The sequence below is a fragment of the Myodes glareolus genome, chromosome 20, assembly GCF_982192425.1.
Source record: "Myodes glareolus chromosome 20, mMyoGla1.1, whole genome shotgun sequence".
NCBI lineage: Eukaryota > Metazoa > Chordata > Mammalia > Rodentia > Cricetidae > Myodes > Myodes glareolus.
The window spans coordinates 29,428,474-29,448,194 of NC_142045.1; the positions used below are offsets into that span (position 1 = coordinate 29,428,474).

At 44.1% G+C, this 19,721-nt stretch overlaps 1 protein-coding gene across 4 annotated transcripts in view; it reads right to left on the reverse strand.

The window, feature by feature from the left end:
• The window catches only part of Dclk1 (doublecortin like kinase 1), a 299,545-nt gene that overhangs the window by 16,850 nt on the left and 262,974 nt on the right, over positions 1 to 19,721 (reverse strand). For 2 of the 4 annotated variants that reach the window (XM_048424463.3, XM_048424465.3), the window contains exons 13-17: positions 18,485 to 18,562; positions 18,053 to 18,149; positions 15,280 to 15,360; positions 5,770 to 5,883; positions 822 to 895 (exon numbers count right to left, since the gene is read on the reverse strand). In XM_048424463.3, coding sequence (XP_048280420.1) covers positions 822 to 895; positions 5,770 to 5,883; positions 15,280 to 15,360; positions 18,053 to 18,149; positions 18,485 to 18,562 — 444 coding nt within the window. The remainder of the gene's footprint in view (positions 1 to 821; positions 896 to 5,769; positions 5,884 to 15,279; positions 15,361 to 18,052; positions 18,150 to 18,484; positions 18,563 to 19,721) is intronic. The other 2 variants (XM_048424462.3, XM_048424464.3) reach the window with 1 other exon arrangement.

The window sequence follows — 19,721 nt, forward strand, 5'->3', positions numbered from 1 at the left end:
GTCATCTTGCTTGTGGATAACTCTAGAGAGATACACACACAATGCCCCTTGCAGGAGATGCCAGGGCCATTGGCTGGAATGGGGAACGATGGGATAGAATTCATAAGCTGGTTAAACAAGTCAATACTTCCCATAGACCCCCTTGCTCAAGCAGATAAGCCAACTAAAGAATCTGACAATCACGAAATATCAGAAGTAAATTCATGCAGTAGCTAGTACATAGAGGGAATTTCGGGGAGAGAGGGAAGAAGAAAACGGTAAAACGAAAACAAAACAAAAAGGTGGAGAATTTGGAAACACAAGCTTACCAACACACACAATGCATTCTGTAGCCCGCTGGACTTGGAGGCATTTCTACTGCTAAGGTGTAAATGCATTGTTCCGTCCTCTAAGGTTAAGGTTGGGCTGGATGACTTTAAAATGACAGTATATGCTTATATAGGGCGCACACCACGGCGCTTCTGTTGTCCCATTTATTACAAGACAGAGGAGCTCTGGAAACATCATTGCTGCAATCAGCAACATCAGGCAAATGCTTTGGCGTCAGCATGGAATATACTGTCCTTTTAACCGTACGGGCGGAGATCGATACTGAGCATGTGCGATGGAAAGAAAGCTGGCAAATGTCAGTGTGAATAATGGGTGAAATAAAGGAATGAGGGGGTGTGGCATCTCAATCAAGATTAAAATGAAACCAATAAAGCAGCATATGGACTGGGTAACAAATCAAAAACATGTTTATCCACTGAAGGAACTGGTAAATGGAGACTGCCAGCACGTTGCCATGGAAACACTGACTGTTGAGCTGCACCATCTCATACCTTATCCAATACATTCCTGGTTGCTGGTAGTAGTCCAAAGACCCTGATCTCTTGATGGTAAACCCGTGGTCCAGCTGAGCAGAGAGAAATGGGGCAACTCAGTGGATCAACATTGTGCTCAAGAATTAAAACTCCAGTCCAAGCTCTTCATCAACTACATACGTACGCACACACAGTGATGAGGCCTCTCCTGCCGAGCAGCTAGCTAACAATGCCATCTGCACATTGAAAATAAAATAAAAACAAAACAGAACACAAATCCCTCACGAGTATCTCGGATGTGTCAATTTGTTAGGATAGAACTAGTCTGTCAAACAAGTTTCTGAATATCCATTAAACAGTGTCCTCACTTTGGAAAGCTATGAACACCTCTTCTGTTTAGACAATAGAAAATGCTTTACAGTTAAACCGAAACCAGCATTAGTCACTGTGAGCACGCAGGTTGGACACCCTCCCCAACAACACCCAGTAGGCTGGAACTCACAGCGTTATAACTAGGAGGTAAAAGAAGAAAAGATGAGGGTTGAAAAGTGGACATGTCACAGACATTTAGAGTTAAGAGAGGGTTGATCTTCAAAAATATAGCTATTCTTGATTATATTCCTGCACTAAAAGGATTCCCATAGTACAGTTTCTCTGGAAAAATTAAGTCAAATGAAAAATAGCTTTCTCTGAACATTAAGGCATATATGAACAATTAAGTGCTCAGTGTTAACAAAAGGCAAAGTAAGTACAATACCAGGTAAGTTCCCAATACCATGGAATAATATGTCAGCGTTTGGCTACCTAGGAATAAAAGCCTCAGTGCCCAAATCTGGAGAACAATAAATAGTCCTTCTGCTTGCCTGTGCCTCTGTTCTGTCCACCCAAGATGCACCTTGCTTTGGAAACAGAGACTCTGGAGTCCTTTCAAGTGGCTCACTGATTCAATGCTCCTGACAGCTTCTACTTGTAATTCACAAAAGGCATTTCAAAAACGTACTAGGGTACCAGGCATTTAACCTAAAAACCACTCTTGAAGATTGGGAGTTCTGATTAGAAACTAGGCTGTACGAGTGTTCAGAGAAAGCAATGTGAGATTTTAATCTTCAAAATGTGTTATTTCATCTTATTTTTATTTATATTCTTTTTAGAAAAAAATGTAGCACGCTTGCTCTCTAGGAGCTGTTTGTGGCCTATTTTAGGCCACAAAGAGGGTGGCAAGGAACTAGTTCTCTACTGCCATCTACAGGCAGAGTGTCATAGAGCAGGGCACCAGGGCTACTGAGCCAAGCTTCCCAGCATCTCATATTAGCTGATTAGTATGGATTTGTTCAATTATTCCGAAACGCTCTATTTGCATGAACAAAATTCAAAAGGACAATGTTAAAGCATTAGGAAAATTATCAACTAAAACAATAAACAGCAACAAATGGGGGAAAAATTGGAAGTGTCGTCTTACTTGGGTTCTTCATCAAGCCGGGCAAATCTAATCACGTCTCCCTCCCCCCTCAGCTCTCAGGGAGTCCACCGTTAAAACGTCATCTCTAATTCCATTTCATGTCTATAAATTGCATTTTAATAACCTTTTGTTTCCCTATTTTTTTTTTTAAACTCGTCCGACTCATCTGAAAGGTGGAGGACAATGGAACCCTTCTCAGGGACAGAATACCTCGGTTTATGGACAGCGTGAATCCTCCCCCTGACCACGCTGCCTGCTTCAACAACATTAGGTCATTTTCCATTCTTTCAGAAGGGCCCTATGACCCCTAAGATCTCCAGTTGGTAATTACATTCCTAGCCAGTTGGGGATCCTTGTGCAGCCTTCACATGAAGTCATCATTTGACCCTTCCCTTGCTCTCAGTAACGCATGGAATGAGAAACAGGGTAGAAAAAGCGGCATCGGGGACAAGCCAGAGTGGCCCAGACCGCGCATGCGTGCTAAGCTAGGCTCATGTCAAAGACGACACCTGTGAACGGGGAGCGTCTGGTGAGACTCTGTGTCTCTTTTGTCATAAGCTCCTGTGTAGTCAGTGTTGCTCGGTGCCAGGTAGATGTCTGGCTAAGGAAAGGCAAGTCCTATGTAAAGACCAATGGCATGAATGGCTGTTTCCAGAAAGAGCAAAGAAAGAAAAAAAGTCCACAAACTGACACTCCAATCTAATTTTAAAAAAAATCCCAGGAGTGCATATAATTAAAAAAGAACAGGACTATACAAGACAAAGACAATTTAAAGTAAAATGCATGTGTTTCGTAGCCTCCTGGGAGCACATATATGCTCAGGGGAAAATTTTGCTCCAAGGAAACTGATTTTTCAGTTAATTTATCTAACAAAAATCATCACTGGAGAAGTTCTTATCACGGGGGGTTTAAACCGGAATTATGAATTTGCCAAGTGATCTTCATAGGTTATACTATTCATAAGAGATATTTAGTTTACCTCCCACTGAAGTCCTGCTCACCAAGGATTATTGCTTTGTGGTCATACACAGAGTTTGGAAGGGCATATTATTTAATACTCACATTATTTAACCTTGTGATTGAACTGCTACAAATACTTAGTCTTTGAGAAACAAGTGTATGGAATTTGCCAATGCTATTCTGAAAGCTAAAAGCAAGGCAGGCTCAGTGGCCATCTTCTAAACCCCAGCTCTGCCCCATGCAGGTCTTGTTACTTCCCAGGGATCTCTGCAGAAGGCAGAGGTGCTGATGTTGGAAAAGCATCCTGGAGAAGGCATGTGAGTTTCTTTCGACACTGGCATTGACATTTTTTTGATGCTTGAAATTTGAATGACAGTGGTTGACATGCAAACTATTCCTAAATGATGTTCAATGGCTAAAGCATCTTAAATGTGCGTCTAATTCATGTGTCACTCCAAGTTATTGCGCTGTAACTCATATTTATATTGTGGCTTGGTATGTTAGTGATAAACTGAGACCTCTCCTGCCACGGTAGCATTCATGCTGGGCACAGAGCCTCACACCACCGGAAGATGAGATACGAGGGCTGTTTCAAGTTTGGTTGAAGCCAACGTGGACTACATAATGAGTTCTAGGTCAGTATGGTGTACAGGTGAGACCTTGTCTCAAAAAGAAAAGGGAAACAAAACTACAGCAGCCACAACAAAAACCAAAAGCCAGTAACAAGACAAAGCAAAAGCGAACAATTGCATCCAAAATGATGTAGTCGTGATACTTAGGAAAAAAAATACCAGTGACAACTGGTACTCTGTGGAGATATTTTGATGGCATTTTAGCAAATTCGTAATTTAATAAATTCATAAACATTTGGTTTCATAGTTTATCAGTGTCTGATAAAAATAGAACTTGCCCTCAAAGATATAGATAGCATTTGCTAACTGGAAAACCGCACAGGCTTTTCTGTCCACAGCCATTCCAGGACTCGCAGAACATTTTAAACAATCCATTACTAAACAGCTAAAGTAAACTTAACCAAAGACTGATTAAAATGAAATTATGGAGGGAAAAAAAAAACAGAAACAAATGACCCAGGTGGGAAAGATATCTCTTTAACAGCAAGGAACAGAGAAACAACCCTTGTGGATAGGGTGCTGGCCACCCAGTCCAAAATGGCGGCCCACTGGAGCCAAATCTTTTGGAATAGCCAGACCCACGAAAACAGAGTTCTGGTCTCACTGCACAACCCCGAGAGATAGTAGCTTGCAAAAATTTCTAGTGGACGTTAGCTAGTGACAAACACTGAAGCTCTGGAAAATATAGAGGACAGCTGAATTTTTTTTTTCCCACTGCGTTTTTTTTGTTGTTGTTGTTTGTTTTTTTGGAAAGAAATAAAGAGAGGCAAAAAGAGCAACTCGAGTGTGTAAAACCTCAGCGTTGCTGAGGAACATCCAGCAGCGTTTACGTTCCACGGACAGTCATCTGTCGTCACCCACGCTGTCCCTGGAGGACCGTGAGACGGGAACAAGAAGAGCAAACTTGTCTTTGTGCCGTCTGCAAAGTCCGGAAGTCCCTCCAGACAGGTAACGGTCCCTACCCGAGTCTTAGCTTTGGCACTCTAGCAAGTTCAAAACCGAAAAGAAAAGCAGAACGCTGAAACACCCACAGAGAGGACTAACCAGGAACCCTGCTCGTGAGCTGAGCAGTCGGGCTGTCCACAGCATGAATACTCTCCTAAGACTTGCTATCACCCTAAATTCTTGGTGGAGAAAAGGGGCACAGCCTGAGCGACTCTCACGGGGAGTGTATCCCTAAAATGGACATAGTCTGGCTAGAGAGGAAACTGTGATAAACTCAAGTGATCTGAGATGTGGATATATGCACAGAATTTGACACCGGGAAGTCTGAGGTTTTAGTATTTCCTGGACCAATTTAATCTTTGTTAGAGAGGCTATCAAATTACGTATAGTGTATGCCCGCATGTGTAGAACAGGAAAAAAAAAATTCAGTGCAAACTCATCAGCTAAAATGGCACATGATAAAAGATGTCAACTTAACAAATTCCTAAGGAGCAAGATCTTGTGACGTCACTGGGTGTTGCCCACAATCCAGTCTCTCTGAAAATCACTGTGCTTGCTTTCTGCTGCTTCACCATTCCCCTAGATTTAGTACAAATGTCTACGCTGCTCAGGACTCTGCCCCGTTGTCTCCCTCCTAGCTCTCCTTCCTGTGCAGTTCCTACCTAAAGGACACTGAAGGCTTTACCTGAGAGCCAAGAAGTTTACACTGGCACAGAGTCCAGTTTGGGGGAGAGGGCTTTTTTTCCCTTAAAAAAAATAAATCATGAAATTAATAGATGCTGCCAGATCCCCTGGAGGTGTGGGATAATGAGGCACTCAGGGAGACACTCCACACACACACACCACCTCCCCTGCTGTCTGAAGAAATGACCCACTATGCTGTCTCCGGGAGGAACCTCACAAGGAATGCCTGTCTCTCGGGTGGGCTGCTTTGAAAAGGCAGGGGCGGTTAGGTATTTCAGATGCTTACTGCTACGACGGAAACTCCGGCTGCTGTGCTGTTCGGCTTGGGGCCCGTGTTGAAATGCTTCTTGATCTTGCCAGCTACTGACAGCTGATGCTCATTTTCTGGGAGACCATCATCCTGGAGGATAAAAAAAAAGGGGGAGAAACAAAGAAAAAGAAAACATAAAAGGAAAAATGAGATACACGGAAGTGAGGTCGCAATCTGAGTCCCAGGTCAGGATCTCAGAACCGGAAGAGGTCAGAGACCAGTCAGCCAAGGCTTTCTCTTGAGGCTGGCATTAAAGGACCCCGCCACTGTCTTCCTTTCTGTCTGTGTTTTAACTGCTGGCCCTACACCATCAGACCCTCGGAGGTTTGTCTCCAAAACCAACATATTCTGACTTCGGTTTCTAATAAAATCTATTTTCAACCTTAGCCCCATGGATGTATGTTCAAGGACAAGTTAATATCGCCACCTCAAAACTCCCAGACCCAGCACGTCATCCTCTCCCTCATAGCCCAGGATTCAGATCCGAAGCTAAGGACCTGGTCGCGTGTGTGGCCATAAATAAACTTATTTCTCCCCCATAGATATCAATTAGTCACCTTAAAACCCCAGACAGCCCTCCAGGCAGACAGTTCTTCCCTAAGCTTTAAATCCTCCCAACTGCCTTCATGTCATCTGTTGTTTGGACTCTGTCCTCAGGACACAGCCCCTGCTCATGCTCCTTTCTGCTAAGGCTTCTGCTCTCCACTGAACACACCCCTCTCCGGGGCCAACAGTGACCAGGGCTGTCAGTGCGCGTCACTTACTGGCTCACGACAAAAGGTCGCATGATCCTTGAATGGTGGGACTGTATTTTTGCTCGCAGTTGGATCCCCAGGTCTGAGCACAGTGCCTGGACATATGTGACACATTTAATAGATAATTATGGAATAGAGATGAATGGAGGGACAATAGGGTGTGTCTCACTGTCTGGTAAAACCCAACCCTGGGAGAGATGTTCGTTTCCAGTCCTTAGTGTTTTCCTTTCCCCTTCACCACTTTGCACATCTTTTCTTGTTTCTGTCCAGAAAAGAAAATCTGCCGTTCCCCAAGCACCACACACGTCCTTGATGAAGGAACTGCTGTCTGAACACAGGCCCTGCTCCTCCTCTCAGCACTGGTCATTCATTTATCCAGCGGATATTAGCTACACGTAAGAGATAATACGAATGGAACCCGTTCTTTGGGACTCTGGTCTCTCCTTTACTTGAAGACTTAAGTTCACATAACCTGTTCTAAGACATTGTCCTCATTTAAACACAATCCATTCCAATGGCTTTGTGTTAGGTCCCCAATATCTTTTTATTTTGTCAGTTTGCTCATGTACTTGCACTTTCTGGTATCAAGCTATCTTATTAGTCTACCATATCATATCTGTCCATGACCCACTGTTATCCATGCATTCACCTGTCCGTTATTGCCATGTTGAACTACCTATTCCTAGTTTTCTGCAATCATTCATGCAAGCACCTGACTCTCTGACCCGTTCACAGTAAGTATTCATGGTAGGTTCACAGTAGGATTAATGGTCAGAAGAAGGAATTAACTAATATGTCTAGGTTTTTTTTTTTTAGGGGGGCTGGACACATTCTGGAAGAAGCGTTTCCAACAGTGCAGAGGGAAGGATGTGTGTATTTAAGTGCACCACGTGGGTGCAGTGCCTGTAGAGGCCAGAAGAGGGCATCAGATTTCCCAGGAACTAGATATGGAACAACAAATGGCTATTAGCTGCCAAGTGGAGGCTGGGAACTGCACCCAGGTCCTCTGCAGGAGCAGAAAGTACTTCTAACCACTGAGCCATCTCTCCAGCCCCCAGCAATGCTTTTTAAAAAGACCGATGTCATGGAAGACACGTGGGCAATGAGTAGTCACCTACTCAGACCTCTAGGTCGTCCACTATCTAGTTTGTGACTCCATGCAGCTGGATGGGGATAACAGATATGTGGCCCAGACTTTTAAACATGGGGCAAATGCAGGGGTGTATATAAACGCCACCCCGATGTTGTATTATGAAAGTGGTACCTGACATTTAAGACAGTCAACCACCCTTAGAATCTAAGTTGGTTTTTTTTTGAGAGATTATTTACATATTTCACAAGGCATGGAAAGAAATGGAAAGTCTTACCAATGTTAGCATTATGCCTCTGGCCCAGTTGGGGGTTCTTCTTGAATTCAAGGGACCCCTCTCATACAGAGATGCATAGTGGGTCCTGTTGTACTTCACTGGCCATGTTACAGATATATGCTACCCATGTCCTGTAGTTCCAGGACACCTCAGGGAAAGAGATTGATAATGACCTTTGACCAATGACCAATGACCTAATGACTATGAAGTAAGATGAGAAACTGCTGGGGAAGCAAATTTAGGTCAAAGAAACTTGAGTCCGATTGTTGTCTTAGGATAAGTTAGAGGAGAAAGGAGAGCTGAGAGCGGAGCAGTGAAGAACACGTGTGGAAGGCGGAAGCAAAAGGAACTTCGCAAGAAGGACCATGTCTTTCTCCCAGCTAAGCTGAGACCAGGACAGAACAGACAAGGTCTTTGTTTAAGTGTAGGGGAGGTATGTTACCAGGAAAAGGCAGGCAGAGGAAGGGAAAGAAAGAGCTAATTATTGGTGGCCCTATGCTAACAACACATACCTAACTCCCTTTATCCTTAGACTAGTACCCACTAGTACCCACAATAACCATTATCAGTCCCATTTGAAGATGGACAAACTGAGGCTCATAAAGGTGATATCATTTGCTCAAGGTTAAGTCAAAAGTGAACCATGTCTGAACTGTTCTTTCTACCAAAGCACACTACATCAAGAGGACATCCACTCTCATGGAGTCCTGTGTACCTAGACTCCAAGTTAGCTAAGTGCAAATATTCAGCGAATAGCCATGAGGTCAACAGTGAGTTTGGTCGGGGAGAAGGAACCAGAGGATACTTAGGCCTTAGTGGAGCCTGAGGAGAATCTAGAGGCCAATGAGAGTAGTGGTGAGTATGGCAGGAAAATGTTCCTCCAGGACATTGTTAGAAACTTCTCCGTTAAATGAGGATGAGGCATCTTTTCATCTCTGACACGGAAAACTCATCTAATAGGGCCAGGACTCTAGGGTTGTAGGACAGACTGGATAGTACCAGAAGGGCCTGGCTGACCTTGCATGAAAGGGAAGCGGTGCATTGCTGAGAGTGTGGGCCTTACTGACGCGGGTTGTGGTAATAGCTTCAGTGCAAACGAGAAAGGCAAAAGAGCTTCAGTAGGTAGAACCATCGCTCACTCTGTAGACAGATTCGTCCCGCCTCTGGACCCTCACCTTTGCCCATTTCCCCTCACCAGCCTCTCTCCCAAGCAGGTTCTTGAGGAAAGGCTTTGCTCCCACCGTCCTGCCTTTGACTTCCTCCTCATTTTCCACCCTGACTCTGATCCGACTCTCCTATCAAATCTTTCAGTGACTCTTCTGAGTTTCTGAGGCTTAGAAATTCAAGCACGCAGCCTTAAATTTCAGTGAAGGTTTGCGCTTCCCTGGGGCTAGTCCATCAGTTGACATGGAGGCAGGGGAATGGACCAGATGACTCTCACAGGGCACCAGCGATATCTTGGATTTAATAAATTTTAGAACATATATGCAATTAAATAAGGTGACTCAACTCTAGGAGGTCACAGGCACACACACACACACACACACATACACACACACACATGCATATACCACTCACAATACACTCACATATTAAAACACAAGCTCACACACACACAAACATACTCACATGTTCACACACACACACTCTCAGACATGCTCACCCACAAGCTCTCTCTCTCTCTCTCACACACACACATGCACACACCACTCACAATACACTCACATATTAAAACACAAGCTCTCTCTCTCTCTCTCTCTCTCTCTCTCTCTCACACACACACACACACACACACAAACATACTCATATGTTCACACACACACACACACTCTCACACATGCTCACCCACCAGCTCATACACACACATACACACACATACACAGCAAACAATAGACTGTAGCATTTCTTGATAAATTTTGAAGAATTAAAAGACATAAACAATTGGATTTTCAGGGCTCTGATGGATACTCCAGCCGTAGAGATTGATGGCAGGAGTTAGCTAACTTTCTGCCTTGCATCGGTGCAATAAATAGGACTCACTAAAAACATGTATTTTTATATATACATCTTTATCACTATTACTTAGAATAGATTATGTGCCAAAAATGTGCTATGAATTTTCTAGATGTGACAAACCTGGCAGTATTTTACAAATAGCTGCAGTATTATTACCATACGCTCTGGTTTGGGAGCCGTTCCTGAAGTTGGATTCAGGCTGGCTGTGGTTTAAGGCTAGCGGTTTTTGATTTAGAAACTCCCATCCACCACTTGGCAGGACATCGCAACTGACAAGAACAAAATTAGTTTGCAAAATGGAAAATGAACTCTCCCAGCTGTCTGCCGGAAAGCTAACCTCCTGGTCTGCATTCTCCCAGGGCTGCTTAGGAAGAGCTGTGGTGTGGGGAGAGGGGGGAGCTCGGATGTGAAGTCACTCGGTAGGGTGAATTCCGCTTTCCTGGGGAGGCACATCAGGGTCACGCATTAGAAAAGCTGCCTTCCCCCATGGCTTTTTGGGCTTGATTCAGGGATCTGGTTTCTAGTCCATTTATTGCCAGACTCTATTATTAAAAATACCTGTAGATTTATGAGAAGCAGGGCAGCCTTGAATAGTTTACTATGAAGGTATTCCGATTTAGCTTAAAACAATGCCAGTTCATTAGCATGTTCTACAATAACTGCTCTTTACCTCCAAGGGCGATACCCCCACCATTCTCGTTAACATCCCCAGCCTCACACCACCCCTGCCCGGTACTTCCAGGCTTCAGCATTCCTTGAGTCTGTAGTTCACACTGCGCATCGTATATGGAAAGAAAATGCTCAAATGGAAGCAACTTTTCATGTCATCATTTGTAATTTATGAATATAGATAAGTAATTTTACATTTAATTACAATGTCACTGGAGTTCATTAACTTATCACCCATCCCACCGGCACAATAAGGGACATGTATCTGTACTCTTGTGTGCCTGTGGTTGGATTCTATCAGTCAGAATGGGTGCATGGGCTGGCTTAAGATACCATTTAGGCTTCCTTCTTCTCTCCCTTATTCATTCTTTCTTTCTTTCTTTCTTTCTTTCTTTCTTTCTTTTGTTTTCCTTCCTCCTTTCCTCCCTCCCTCTTTCTTCCTTCCTTCCTTTCTTTCTTTCATCTTCCTTCCTCTTTTTCTCCCTCCCTCCCTCCCTCCCTCTTTCTTTCTTTCTTTCTTTCTTTCTTTCTTTCTTTCTTTCCTTCCTTCTTTCTCTTTTCTTTTCTTTTCTTTTCGAGTGTAATGGCTCAGCACTATCTTTCCAAAGGAATAATTAGGTAAGATAAAGAAAGCAAGATTAAATTTAAAGGCTAGAAAGAAACAAGAAGTCTCAGCTTGGCTCTAGACTTGCTTGCCTTATTTAGACCAGTCTTTCCGTTAGAACAGAGTCTGAAAGCTGCCTTGGCACCACAATCACACGGGAGCCCTGAGAAGCCTCCATGCTCAGACACAGTGACAGAGCAATGAAACCAGAACCTAGAAGGGCAAAGCCCAGTTTCAGACCTGCATGAGACTCCGTGGAGCTTCAGGCTTCGGTGTCTTTGTGTCTTAGTTTATTCACCACTGAACTCAGTAAAACAATGAAGAAAAATGTAAATTAATAAAATTACAGTATCGGAGAGCGTAGCGCTATTTCATTTGTATTTTAATAAATAAAGCTTGCCTAAAGATCTGAGAGAAAGACAGTCCCACTGGTCAGCTCTACAGACTAGGCAGTGGTGACACACACTGTTAATCCCAGTAGCCACACTAGCTTGCCATAGAAGCTGGGTGGTAGTGGCGCACGCCTTTAAAACCAGCCCTAGAGAGGAATATAAGGTGGGAGGAGACAGCTCTCAGACACAGTCTCATTCTGAGATTCCTGGAGCCAAGATGACCATTACAGACTGAGGTAAAGGTAAGAGCCAGTGGCCGGATGTTTTGCTTTCCTGACCTTCAGGTTGAACTCCAATTTCTGTCTCTGGGTTTTTATTAATTATGCTACAGGAGAGTGTTTGGAAAATAACACAGGCTAACAACAACAACAACAACAACAAAAAGCAAGGCGGTACATAAAATTAAACATAATGCTCATTAGATCCTAATTACAAATAAGAGGTTTGGTTTTGGAAGTGTCTGGTTGTCTGAACTTTCCCCCAAGATGCACTACTTTAAAAAAAAAATCCTTATTTCAGAGGAAGTGTCTCATGTCAGCCCCTTATTCCTAGGATGAGCAAGGTACGCTATCTCCTAGTCCTGTTAGGTACACGGCTGCCTGCCTATGTCACGTGACTCTACAAAAGAAGGATGATGTGGTGAATGAGCCTGGCTGTGGCAGTTCCTATTGGCACTTTGCAACTGTACTAAAGCCAGCATCAATAGGGCTGTTGTGCACCTCACTGGGGAGGAACTTGTGTCTTTCAAACAGCATCATTTGGTGTGTGTGTGTGGGGGTGATGGGTTTTCTTCCTTAATTCAGCCACCCACATACTAACACACAATACGATTTTCCTTGTGTCATTGTGTGACAACAGATGATACAGTCCCTGGCTTTACCTATATCAAATTCAACAAACATTTACTAAGTATCCAAGACTTTGAGCTTCAGTTAGTCAGTTTTTCACCTTTACACATCCCAAGAGGTAGACAAATCGATTTTATTTCCCCCTGACCTACTTCCTCTGGCAGGAAAGAGGTTTGGGAGAAAAACAAGCTTGCCTGAAGTTACATAGGCGAATAGGCTTCTGTTCCTCTCTCTCTCTCTCTCACAAGAGGTTTTATATCAAGAATACCTTTTTCATGTGGCTCCCGGGACCCACCTGATAAGCCATTCATCACCCATGACACTTCACGTCAAAGACAATGAGGAGCAAGGTAGAGTTGGTAACCAGAGTCTAGTAAAAAAGAAACTCGGACTTGCTTCAAGGATGCTCCTGGATGAAGGTTAAAATAAGTGACTTTTGCTGACTCCTTTTTCTCCCCTACTGCCTTTCTGCTCTACTTTTCATTTCAAAAGAAATCACCTTTTCGATTCCAAGTGGACCGCGTAGAAGGTCGTCGTATAAGCAATACAGAACACCAGAACGAATGAGAGCGCAGGACACCCACGGGGCTTACACGACTATCATTATTTTTAGTCCCCTTAGGGAGAGGCTTTCCGTGGTAGCCAGATATAATCTGATTGCCAAATGCAAAATGTCTTGTTAAATTTATATCCCTTTAAGCCCCTAATTCATTTATTTTGATGGCTTGGTCTTTTGCGTGCTGACCTTTACTAGGCTAAGCACCGGCGGCCAAAGCTTACTGGGCAAATTTGTTATTTGGAAGCAAACAAAACAAGCGGTTTCTGACTTAGCTGCCGCATAAAGATAGTATCAGTGTGAAGCCAGCACTTTCTACACCAGATTTTTAAAAAGGTTTCTCTAAAATCACATGTGGTTTCCCCTCATCAGAATGTCAAATTTACTTTGTCTTATTTTAAACCTAGATACTATATTTTGCTTTTTAAAAGGTTTGTTTATTGTTGTTGTTGTTGTTGTTGTTTCTTTTTAAGAATCTTAGAGAAAAACTGAAATGAAGCAGGAATTCAAATGTCCAGAGGCTCAGAACTGCGGAATGGAGTGGTCAGACACAGGGCTTGTGGGAGGAGCTATGTGTAAGGCAGCTGAGGGGGGCAGATGCTTGTGCTGAGGGCACTGAATTGAGGTAACATTACCATGAGGTCAGGGCCCATATGACATTCTTCTGGATTTCCAGGGTTTCCACTTAAAACAAGGGCAGAGATAGAGCATGGTATGCTGGAATCTCCAGACTTTGATCTTGTAGCGTGGGATGCCTGGCTATAAATTCGGTTTCAATTCCAAGTGTGGCTACTTGGGGGAAAACCATATTGTGTGGCTTCAGTCTTCTTGTCTGTGAAGTGGGTACAATAACTCACTATCACACTGCCTATCCTATAGGCTTGTTACCAGGCTCAAGCAGGACACTGTCACAACCTTCCTACTCTATAGTAAAAGAGAATTTTGACTTAGCATCCTGATGTGGAGCTCAGCGTGAGGTTGAGTGAGTGGGAGTTGTCGTGTCTCACTGCCTCAGGGATGAGGAGGTGAGTACCCTCACACATGCACATTTGAGAGACTCTGCTGGGGGAAAAGGCCAGAAAGAAACCTTGGTTCACACCCCTTCATGCTCATATTCATGAATATTCTCCTGTTATATAAAGACAACTTCATGGTGTGTAAACATGGGAAGTACTAGCCCGCTGGCCCACGATCATCAGTGGATCCTGCTTCAGTGAGGTCCCGAGCATGCGCCACCCTGCACGCCACCTCGCCAGTTGAGAGTACTTCCCATCCACGCCTTGTTCTCCCTAACGATTTTAGAAAGGAACCATGTGTGACCATTTGCCCAGGTGACACTTCAGAGAAGGGGAACGGGAAGGGAAAGTTTTTCTTGGTCTTCAACCTAGAGCTACACCCAGTGGAGCAGTGGGGAGGCTGGCAGAGTCTGTCAGGGAACTAATGGTTCTGGGAGTGTCGTGTCTGTTTCTGCACACATACCTGTATCTGTCTTCTACGCTGGCACCAAGAATCATCCAACCAAATCATGGAGCTTCCCCATCTGCCAGTGGGGACTGCATGGTGACTGGGTTAGAAAGTTACCAAGTGGTGGGGACAGACGTGATCAATTAATATGCACAGAGTGCTTAAAACACTGCCACCGACTCCGGAACTTATGCCCTTTATGAATATTAAGCATCATTACCTATCAGAATTGTCTCACTAATCATTTGTAGAGAGATAGAGGGTGAAAAAATTAGTGACTTTTCTAGAGGACGCTTTTATTGCTGAAAAGCGACCAGTAGACCTCAAAGGGCTGCTACAGGCCATCATTCAAGATCTTGGGAACACAACTCTAAGCTGTCACCCGAGAAGCTCATTTTAAGGAGGCCACCAGGTGCTGTGGGCACACTCAGGCTTGCATGGTGCTGAGCTGAGCTCTCGGGCGCAAGCAGAAAACCTTGGTTCCTTGTACTCTGATGTGGAAACTGACTGAGAGCAGCTGTCCCATCTCAGTGGCTGTTACCCAGCCTGCATCTCACCACAGAGAGCTGCTGAGCCATTGGAGGATCAGGACCACACCCACATCGACCTCCCCGTTGCCTCCCGTTGGAAGGCAGTTATTCAGAAAGCCAGTAAGATGGGCACATCAGAGGCCTCCATGGAATACATGGGTGACCTCAGGGTGGGGAACCAAGCCAAATGCACTGCAAGGAAGAGGCGGTGCCACTAGGAAATCTGCAGGTGCAGTTTTAAAGGGGCGCCGGCGGCAGTGGCTACAGAGAAAGAAGGTCACTTACATTAACCCAGGGATGCTCAAGGACCTGCAAGGCTGAAAATCTCTGGTCCACGTTAACCAACAGCATCATGTTGATGAGTTCCTGCGAAGGGGAATATTAGACTCCATTTATCCAACCCTGGAGGGAGAAGCTGGGGGTTTGCAAATTCAGGATTGCAATCTCAGTTTGGAAAAGCTCACAATCTAAATCATGTCACCCCACTTACCCATGACTAGCTGGATCACACTTTCAAACGTTAGACCGTGAACTTTTATACAGCTTAGTTGATGGAAAAATAAAATGAAATAAATATTTATGTAAATTACGTAAAAATAAAATAGTTTTAGAAGCAAAGAAATTACTCATGTTAGACAATAACCTTTTACTAGGATGTAATACTTTTAAGTCAGATTTCATAGTTGCATAGATGTCACATAAAAAAACAAAGAACAACTTTGGGGCTAGAAAATGGCTCAGGGGTTAAGAGCACTGACTACTCTTCCAGAGGACCGGGTTCAATTCCCAGCACCCACATGGTGGCTCACAACCTGTAACTCCAGTTCCAGGGAATGTGACGCCCTCTTCTGGGCTCTGCAGGTGCTGTACTCATGAGACACGTATGCACACATGCAGGCAACACACACACATGTATGAAATAAAAATAAGTAAAATCTTTTAAAAAATACTTGAAGTTTCTGTTTTGCCAGACAAAGAAATGGGTCCTTATCTGGATTTCCAGGCAGCATGTTTAAGGCTATAGAAAATGGATGAAGGATGACATGCCAAAAAGCTAGTTGATAAAGTAAAAACAAACAAACAAGCAGTTTTTTTGGAGGTACAGCGTTAGGGGGCACAATGACTTTGTCACGCATCTGCCCACTTCAGATTATGAATGGGTAGACACATGTTATCCAGGTCTTTTTGGGCTCTATGGGATTCCTGTGATCTGAATCCCTGTACGTGGCAGTCGGAGGCAAGAGTATTCAAGGCTAGCCTGGGCTACATAGTGAGACTATATTTATATAGGAGACTGTCTTTGCCTGGCCCTCAGCTCCCTCACCTTGGGGCCTTTCTCTTAACACTTCTCTCAACTCCTGATATCTCCCTGAGTCCAAAGGTGGACATGGTTGAAGAAGATGAGAGGCCCGTGTCCAGCAAGCGTCATTTTATGTACATAAGCTCCTGTCTAAACAGAGTTTTTAAATTGAACTCTGATTCAGGAGAGAGAAAAAGCCATAAGCACTGAATGACCAGAACATGACCAAATTCTCCACACTGAATTTTGGAGACTGTGAGTCAGCACGCATGAACACAAAATAGCCTGAATGTCTTTTACTCAAAACAGCTTTCTGATTTTAAATTTTCGTTTAAATTTTGCAATATTTGCAGTCACATAATGGTATCTTGAGGATGGAAAAACAAATTGGAACACAAAATTTAATCGTTTCCAATGCACTTTATAGGAATATCCTGAGAAACCCCTTTCCTAGTATTTTCAGCCTGCTTGTATTTGACTCCAACCTGTCATGGGTGCAGAACTTTCCCATTTGGAATGAGATGTATTGACACCCAAGTTTCACATCTTATTGTCTTTGGATTGTGGGGTTCCAGAGCAGCACTGTTCAATCTATAGACATTTGAAAGAGACAAAATTGTCCCCCCTGGGATCTACCAATATACCAGCTGAAATTATTCATTCTCTTAGATGCAGGTGTATTGTTTTAAAATTTGTTAACTATGCATAAAGTTTCCACTCTGCTTACTTTCCACATCCAGTTTGATGTCATTTCTGTACTTTCACTTGCTGTGAAAAATGTACATGCCTCACCCTCCATCAGAGGAGCCGATCTTGGGTTAGCAGGGTGAAGAAGCCCGAGGTCCGCCGCTCCTGCCTCTGAACCCCAGGCACCCTAGGAGGTTGGACTCGAATAATGACATCTCTATGGCATCCTTTTTGGTCATTTCAAACAGAGGTTGAGGCTGGACTCTCTTCCCTCTGATCAATCAGTCGCTTGATTCACTTATTTATAAACCTCTCTGGTTTATTGACCACACAGGACCACTGGTTGTTTACTGGTTGTGATGTCAGAATTGTTGATGTGACAGCGAACTAAATGGGCAAAAATCAGGGGCTGGAGGGATAGCTCAGTGCTCAAGAGCATTTGCTGCTCTCGCAGAGGACCTGGGTTCGGGTCCCAGCACTCATATCAGGTGGTTAGAAACCCCCTGCTACTCTAGTCTGAGGCAAACACACAAATGCCTACAAAACATTTTCATAAATGGACAAAACTCCTAGCCTTCACAGAATTTGCATTCTAGGGGGAGAGCCTGGAAATCAATTGCCTAAGTAGGATTTGATCTCCTATCTGTATATGTTTATGTGGCTTATATATGTGGCTGTATATATGTGGCTATAGATGGACAGTTATATGACAGAGAGGGTGGAAGTGAGAGTTTAAGTTCTATTTTTGAGACTAAGAACACATGTTGTACAAAAAAACCAGTAAAGTAGAGAAGAATGACAAGGCAAGGAGGACAAGGTGAGACAGGAAAAGTCAAGAGCTATAACTGGCACCAGGGGCCAGAGGTGGCTTCCTTGAGAGGAACCATGCAGGGAAAACAACAATTCTGTGCCCAAATGAGACTGGAGCGTGACAGCAAGATGGTGGCCCTGATGTCCGTGATGTCCTGGAGTCACATTTTATCACTGGTCTGTTAGTACATGCTGGTTTAGAGTCAACTCTTCCACTAACGCACCAGGCTCCAGGGAATAGGGCAGCGATGATCCCCCTACCTTAGCAGAATCTGACACGTTGTCCCAGTACGGAGGTGGGAAGTCCACTTGGCCCATCAAGATCTGATCAAAAAGCACCTCTTGGTCATCCCCACTCCTGCGTAGACGAACAAGAGAAAGCGGAGCTGGGTGCCAGCTCATCACACGCCTCTTCAACGTGCAAAGTATGCTTTTTTTGTCTAAGCCACTGAAAATGTCAGTAGGCAATTGTTTGGGTAAATTAACAAAGAATGAGGTTAAAGACGGCGTGAGGAAGATTTATGGTATGCATGTAAATTAGCATGCAACATGGAAAAAAGAATGAGACTCGCAAGTGGGATTCTTATTACACTCCCCGCTGCGACAGACGCCTTTGTGCAAGCAGGGCAAATGGATCATTCAGAGAGCAGAGAAATGACTTGTTAGAGCTGAATAAAGGATTGCTGCCCATACCCACGGAACGGAGGGAAACCGCACAGCAGGATGTAAGTGATCACACCGGCTGCCCAGATGTCCACCTTGAGGCCATATCTGACAAAAGGAATGATGCTGGAGTTAGCAAAGTCAGCCAGGACAAATTATACAGCCCCAAGTCATGACTCTTCCGCTGCCAACCCAAGGAGACCAAGCAAAATTTAAAAAATCTGCCGACGGAACACAAACTTACTACCTCAGAAGAAAGTTCTTTTGCAGTACAGGCAGGTGCTGTGCAAGCTGCCACGGGAGGGAAGCCACCAGCAGTCCTACCTGGATGTGGTGCCTGTGAACCACAGCAAGGCCCGGCTTGCCAAGAGAGCCCTAAAGGTGCAACAGTGGCATTGCTGTCCTAGAGGTAACCAACAGCTGTTTAATTAGACTGAATACCTGGTCAACAGGAGCAAAACCATGCCAGCTATCCAGGGCTAGTGAGGCCACTGATCCTAAAGGAGAACCCTTTTCTTTTCTTTTCTTTTCTTTTCTTTTCTTTTCTTTTCTTTTCTTTTCTTTTCTTTTTCGAGACAGGATTTCTCTGTAGCTTTGGAGCCTATCCTGGAACTAGCTCTTGCACACCAGGTTGGCCTCGAACTCACAGAGATCCGCCTTCCTCTGCCTCCAGTGCTGGGATTAAAGGCATATGGCACCACCGCTTGGTGAGAACCCCTTTCTTACACCGTACCAAAGCAGTACAGTTCCTAACTGCGTTCCTATAATTTAACGTTATATCCTACTCTCCTCAAAGAAGCATCTCCTTGCAACAAAGAGACCATTGCAGAAGCCACACCCAGTCAAAATGAACAAGGCAACTGGTTATGGGGTGACCAGACCTAGTGGATGCTTACACAAATCCTGAACTCAGGGTTCAGAGAACATTGTGGAAGAAGGGGCAGAAAGACTGCAAGAGCCGGAGGTCCAAGGAATCTGATGTGCAATTGTGTTTCCATTTTGATTGGGATACTCATGATACCTCAACAATATAATTGCCTAAATAAGATCTGGCTAAGGACAGCACCAGGGGACATGCTAATGGAGAGGAAACAAATTTTACAGGATTCTAACCCTAGACAACAAAGAGCTATAAGCAACCAAGGAATGCTGACATCTGAGAGACGAGAATTGTCTTCCCCAGGGATTAATATCCTAGTTGGTTATTCAATGCCAAGTGGTCATCTCTGAAATCATACACATACAAGGACAATAAACTGACCCATCA